The sequence below is a fragment of the Poecilia latipinna genome, unplaced genomic scaffold (genome assembly GCF_001443285.1).
Source record: "Poecilia latipinna isolate Pla-1442-1.1 unplaced genomic scaffold, P_latipinna-1.0 Scaffold714, whole genome shotgun sequence".
NCBI classification, from domain to species: Eukaryota; Metazoa; Chordata; class Actinopteri; order Cyprinodontiformes; family Poeciliidae; genus Poecilia; species Poecilia latipinna.
This window is the reverse complement of record NW_015113330.1, coordinates 229,580-236,384: the sequence shown is the minus strand read 5'-3', so window position 1 is coordinate 236,384 and position 6,805 is coordinate 229,580. Positions and strand designations below refer to the sequence as shown.

Below are 6,805 nucleotides of genomic sequence, written 5' to 3'. Positions count from 1 at the left end.
GCTTTGTTTCCATTTTTTTGCGTTTTTGTTTTTGTTGTTTTTTTAAAAAAAAAAAAAAAAAAAAAAAAACATTTATTCAGACTGGCTTTTAACTAGTTTTATACTGCATGATATCATATGTATGCGGTTTTTATCTTTCCTTGTTTGTTTTATCTTGAGCTTGCTTATTTTGTATTATGTAGTTTTTGTCCTATGAAAGCTTCTAAACAAGTAAAGTTTACTCTCTCACAATTTAAATAACCCACTTCCTCAGAACCTCCTCACAATGTTTTTGTCCTGTCACTGTTACTACGAAAATTGATTTGCGTGTAAAATATGTAAAGCAGAAAGCGACTACTTGGAATTCATGCTTGTTTCTTCATGTTGTTTTGCATTTGTGTGAATCAGTAACCAACATAAAAGTCATGATTTAGATCTATTATTACATATTTTTCCTTTACAATGTTCTCTCTAAGGAAATCGATCTACAAATTTCAGATCGTAACTGAATGTGTGTGCGTGCGTGTATGTGTGTGTGTACAGACACTATCCCCTGCATGCTGTCCCCCTGGTCGGATTGGAGTGAGTGCAGTGTGACGTGCGGCCGGGGAGTTCGAAACCGTCAGAGGATGCTGAAGTCGGATCCTGCTGAGTGCACCGAGGAGCTGGAGCAAACCGAGAAATGCATGTTGCCTGAATGCCGTGAGTTCTTGAATTTTAAACTCTTTGGGACAGTGACTTGCAATGAGCAGAGGTAGGTGAGGCGGCCTCACTTGTCATCATGACAAGTAAATTAACAGTGATAAGAGAAAATCAATTTGTCCAGTTGACTAGTCTATAAATTTGCTTTCTCTACAATTTCAACATTTCATGGTCAGAATTGCTGAATTTATGCATTGCCTTTCAAATACATGGGAGAAAGGCGAGGCGAAGCAATGAGAAACTGTGCCTCCTCTCTGAAGACACACTGGATGATCCTGCCATTTCTGTCTCCCTTTGTACCGTATATCTAATGTTTAATGAAAGTGCGTGCGATATTTAATCTTTCTGATTGGTCATAAATGCACAGTGAAAATGCACAGATTGCAGTACTCTGCTGTACTGATAGAGGGCGGTGTCGAGTCCCAAAGACACAGAGGGTAGCAGTGGGTCCCTGCATGTTTCTCTCTTGATGATTGAAAAGACCAAAAATATAGTCAAACTAGGACCAACTCTCTTCTGTGGTGATCATCTCCATTAAGACAGCCATATTTTCATATGTCTGGAGTTCATTAAAAGATAATTAAGTCAACTAAATGTTTAAAAAGTGAACAATAAGCTTCTGTTTGGGATTTATACAGTATATGCGACTCCAGATGAGTCGGTGCCTCACCAGTCATGAACCTCACTCTAAGTCACTGGTGCAGGATATATGTACTTCTTCTTTATCAACCTGCCATGTGCAGTTTTGTCATTCTTCACTGTGGTTTTATAGTATATAGTCAGGTTTAGAGAAGGAGCTCATGGATCAATCTGAACTTTGTCCTTATTGTAAAGATAAAGAAAAATGGGACAAATTTAACTTTTTTTCCCTCTCTAATTTCTTGCTTAACAAAATGAGTCACATTTTCAGAACACTCAACAATTTTTCTATGTGTGAGTTTCTGAGAATTAATCAGATTTATAATATTTTTTCATTAGTTCAGGAGATTCACTTTTTTAATATTTAATATTCTTAACTGACTGCATATGGTTATATCTCACTGGTTCTCTTCACAGTTTTTCTGCCCAAATATTGGCAGCATTACCTAATGAGGTGGTGTGCCCATGTGAGACCACTGCAGAGAAAATGCTGTTGTAATAAAAAGACAATAAGAGCAACCGTGATTAGATTAAGTTTTTATAAGAATTTTGCATGCATCTGCTTTAAAAAGTTTATGTTGGTAAAATTGAATCTGTTCAGATTAAAGTTTAGTAATGCAGCTCCTGTTCTGGTTTATTGAACTTGTGCACATTCTGCTGCAGACTGGTCCTATTTGCTTGAAAGTGACTGTTGTTCAGGAAGAGAACTGCAGCATGTGGCGAAATAAGACTTTTTTGAATCTCTACAATTCATCACAATTTACTTCAATGTGGTTCATGTACATAAACTATAGTTTATGTGAACTATTCAGATTTGTCACAAAGTGTTCTGCCATGTTCTCAAAAGAGTTAAAATGCATTAGGCTACTAATTGTGATTATTATTGTTGTTACTGTAAAAGTGCAATAAATTCTTTTTTGTTCACTTCTGTTCCTAAAAAGCTGATAGTTTCATCTCAGTTTAACACAATCTCAGTCTTTTGAGCATATTGAAAGATTTGCTGCCTTGAGCTCTGTGATGTACAGTCGCAATTTATACTTGTTTTCATGATATGCGGTTCTGACACTCTTGCTGCAGGCATGAAGTTCTTGTTACCTAAACAAGACTCATAGCTGCTGTCGGGAATCCCTCCTGGGTCAAATGTCTGCCTAGAGGAATTCATATAGAAACAAAACATTGAAAAAGGTCATTCATAAACATCATTTTTTTAACATATTTAGATGCAACACAAAAGCATTTGGGTCCATTTTCCTGTTAAAAACAAACGGCTTTAAAACTAAATTAGTTCTTACTAGAAAGATGACAAAGCTGCCACAACATATGTACTTCTAGGAAATACCCTAAAAATAATGTATTCTTAATGTTGCATTTTTCAACCAATAGCCAGCATCTAAACAGCAGGAGTCGATGCTGTGTTTGAAATGCCAGGAAAGTTTTGTGAGAAGGAAGATCAGTGTCAAGATGCTTTGTCTTTTTTGGGCAGACTGGAGAGTTACAATGATTGAAGGGGATATCACATCTGAAAATGGTTCGCAACCTTTTTTGCAGCTTAGTTTTATGCCATTCATCATTTTCTAACTGCACACATGCATTCAGAGTCTACATACTCTACCTCTGTAACATATACTACCATAAAGATGTGTTTTAGCTGTTTTACAAAGATTACTCCATATTTGATTTCAGTTTGTGGCTCTTTAGTTCCTTAAATTGAAACAAAGCAAACCAGTGGAAAAAATGTTGCCCACCTTTGATCTCAAAGGACAAATGAGTTTACACAGATATGAGTTTGATGGTTAAAACAGGAACATTTGCAAAAAAAGTGTTTCTTTTTTTTTTTTTTTTTTTTTTTTGTTTTTTGTAATATTGGTAGGCATTTTGTAACTGGGATTCATTTAAAAACATTTGAACATTACAACAGAGCAAACACCATTGATCATAAGCATCTCGTGGTCATTCCCCTTGTCTTAAAAACGCACAGTGTAGCGTGAAATACTTGCTTTTATGTTCCATTGTTTCTGGACAGGAAGGTGCAGCGTCAGTGGGAGCAGTTGTTCTGCTGTGTGCTGATCTGTCCAATGTGATGATAAAACTTCACAAGCTCTGGCTTTGCAGAAAAGGCTGTTTCAGAAATTTGCTGTGAATGTGCAAGTTTCATAAAATAAAATGATCTGTTGGGTTTGTGGTATCAAACTGAATCTCATAAATGGTAGGAACTATTCTGCTTAAGATCCTCCTAAATATTCATTACTGTTTAAGGAGTCAGTCTCCCTGGAGCTCTGCACAGTTTGTGCCCAACCAAATGTGTCACATGCTCAGTGCCTTGATAAAGTTATCATAAGCTTGACCTTGTTCTCGTTTTGGAACATGACAGACTCAGACTGCAATCGTTTTTTATTAGGATTTTGTGTGATAGACCAACAAAAACCTATGGTTTGCTCATGGTTTACTCTTATCCCATAAGTAAGAGTAGATTACTTGTATTATTGATCCAGCTGTGCTTAAGAGGTTTAAAGAGGTTTAACAGACACCATTGTGCATTGTGAAAACCAAGGGGGATAAAAGATGTGTATAAGACGATGTTGAGTAAAAGTTTAAAACATAATTAGGTCATAAAACGCTACACCAAACTCTGCACATCTCTGGAAGAACTGCTCAATCTATTATCTGAAAGTGGAAAGAGTACAGCACAACTGCAAACTTAATAAGACCTGGTTACCCATCGAAACTGACAGGTTGGACCAGGATAGCACTAATCAGAGAAGGACCCAAGAAGCTAATGGTAACTCTGAAGGAGTTTCAGAGATCCACAGCTCAGTTGGGAGAATATGCCAACAAGATAATCCTAGTAATTGTACTCTCCGCATTTTGTTTTTCCTCTAGGGAGGCGTTGCAAGAAGAAAGACATAGAAATTCTGTTTGCTGCACACATGCATCACATGTGGCTGACACGGCAAACATGTGGAGGAAGGTTCTCTGGTCGGACGAGATCAAAATTGGACGTATGCAACATTTGTGCTACGTGTGATCAAATACTATCACAGAAGATTACCCGTCACACATCATCCCCACTGTGGAAATTGGTGATGCTGTGGGGATGTTTTTCTTTAGCACTGGCTGGAAAGCTGATTTGAGTTGATGGGAAAATGGATCTAGCTAACTGCCGCAATCCTGGAGATAGCCTGTTAGTTCCTATAAAAGTCTAAAGATTGGGGTCGAGGTTTATCTTTTACGAAAGACAACGACCCTGTAAAGGTTAAGGTTTACAGACCCTCTGTCTAGCCTTGGTTAAAGTCGAATTTTAGCTTGTATGTGTACAAAGTTGGTTGAAGCTTCCCCAGATGGCCTGCAGCTGTTTTTGCAATGCGCAGTGGTCCTGCAAAGTATGTAGATGAGAACGTTGAAAACAAAAGCATGACACTTTCACATTATCACCCAATAAATAATTGAAAACGATGCATCTTTTCAGAATTAAACACTTCTTTCTGCTGGTCTACCACATGAAATCCCCCAAAAAATGATAGAAATGGTTTGGGTTGTAACATAAAAAAAGCTTATTTATTCTTTTTCTTCTGATTTTTCTTTCTCTTTATGTCTTTACCTTCCATTGTTCCTATCATCCTATCATCCAGCGGTGGACTGTATGGTCTCAGAGTGGTCAGAGTGGTCGGAGTGCAACAAGTCCTGCGGTAAAGGGCACACGATTCGCACTCGAATGATCAAACTGGAGCCGCAGTTCGGGGGCAGCTCTTGTCCCGAGACCATCCAGCGGAAGAAATGCAAGATCAGGAAGTGCCGCACAAAAGGGGGAGGCAGAAGCAAGGCCAAGGAATTGGGTAAATAAAAGTATTCGGATAATTTAGTTGCATCTCATCTATTTAAAATCACATTAATTCATAACTATGTAGACATGTCTTTTTTTTTTTATTTGTTTTGTTTTTGCGACGTGCATGCACTGTGTTGTAAAGCAGGGAGTCCTCCATCCGTGTTGCTGATTACTTCTGAATGACGGTTTCTTACTTTGTTTCTACCTCCCCTGCTGCTTCTCATTTGTTCAGGTGCAGCGGGTTGCCGCATGCAGCCATGGACCAGCTGGACTGACTGCACTAAACCCTGCGGAGGAGGCTTACAGGAGCGCTTCAGGGTGCCAAAGAGAAGGGGAAAGGGCAACTGCAAGGACCGGAGGGAGATCCGTGCCTGTAACAATGATTCCTGCTACTACTGAGCAGGGAGGAAAGGAGTGTCGCAAACATCAGAAATGTCTAAATTTAATAAGAAACTTGTTCTGTGTTGGCGGAAGGGAGGAGAGGGCGATGCTAATGGGTTAGTTTCAAACTTTCAAAAAGGAGAGATGGGCGAAAGAGGAAGCAAGTGATGAACTCAGAAGATGGAAAACAGAGTACAGAAAGAGAAGGTTTGATGTTTAGTGAAGCTGTTGTAGAAATTAGTAAACAGGAAGGGTTTTCATTTTAGAACACAAAGAAAGTATTAGACACTAACATCTGTGTCCTGCAAAACTGCATTCGGAGAACTAACAGCTTTGTTAACCTCAGCATTACCAACTCATAAAACCCCTTCCACCATCTGCAGTATTGGTTTTAAATTATGCAATCATGGTAAAAAAAAAAAAAAAAAAAAAAAGACGCCCTTTTTCACATGTTTTTAGCAAAGTATAACAAAGATGATTTGGTCCTTACAAGATCTTGAAGCTTTCGAAGTCTAACTTTGAGTGTAAAATCACATTATAGTCTGTGCTTTCTTTTCAACAAAGATGAAGCCAAACGGAGGAAGCTTCATTTGAAATACTAATACTCACATAATCCAATAGCTTGTAGAAGCACGTTTAGCTGCAGTGACTCTCAATAGTCATTTGTCTGACTTTATCACTTCATTGTGAAGGATTTTTGGGCATCTCGTCTTTCAGCATTGTATCAAACTGAGGTTTGTAGACATTCGGTTGTGAAACATCTCTTTTAAGGTCCAACCAAAGCATCTGAACTGTGCTGATGTCTAGACTAGTTCACAGACCTATAGCATGATGCCATTTTATTTTTAGGTAAAGGAGAATTTGCTCAGTAACTCTTTGTAAAAATCTATACTTGTTTAGAATTTTTCTAGTTATTCTTTAACTGAATTAAACTTGTAACTGAGATGTTCGTGAAGTTTCTGTCACTCCTCAAAGCACTGCACAGTGTGTTGTTGGGGCACTGTCTGATGTTTATTTTATCACACATTTTCCTTTTGGCTTCACATTTGTGCAGTAATTGATAGTCTAGAATGAATTGGGTGTTTGCACACTTGAAGTTAGATTTACATAATTGTAGAAGCTGTTAAAGGCCCGATCAGTTCTGTTATGTTTTGTCCTACAACTGAAAGGCGGAAATAGTTTAAATAGTTTAAAAGTTTAAAATGTTACTCCAGCAATTTTAGATTTTAATTAATGATTTCCATTTGCTTTCTTGTCCAAAATGTTAACAGGCTGCCACAG

General features: G+C 38.0%; 1 protein-coding gene across 1 annotated transcript in view; it reads left to right on the top strand.

The window, feature by feature from the left end:
* LOC106955199 (spondin-1-like) overlaps positions 1-5,971 on the top strand; it is a gene marked incomplete at its 5' end in the record, with an annotated part of 25,992 nt that extends 20,021 nt beyond the window's left edge. The window contains 3 exons of the mRNA XM_015045225.1: positions 523-681; positions 4,950-5,153; positions 5,376-5,971. Of these exons, the coding sequence (XP_014900711.1) occupies positions 523-681; positions 4,950-5,153; positions 5,376-5,542 (530 nt within the window). The remainder of the gene's footprint in view (positions 1-522; positions 682-4,949; positions 5,154-5,375) is intronic.
* Between the last annotated feature and the right edge of the window lie 834 nt (positions 5,972-6,805).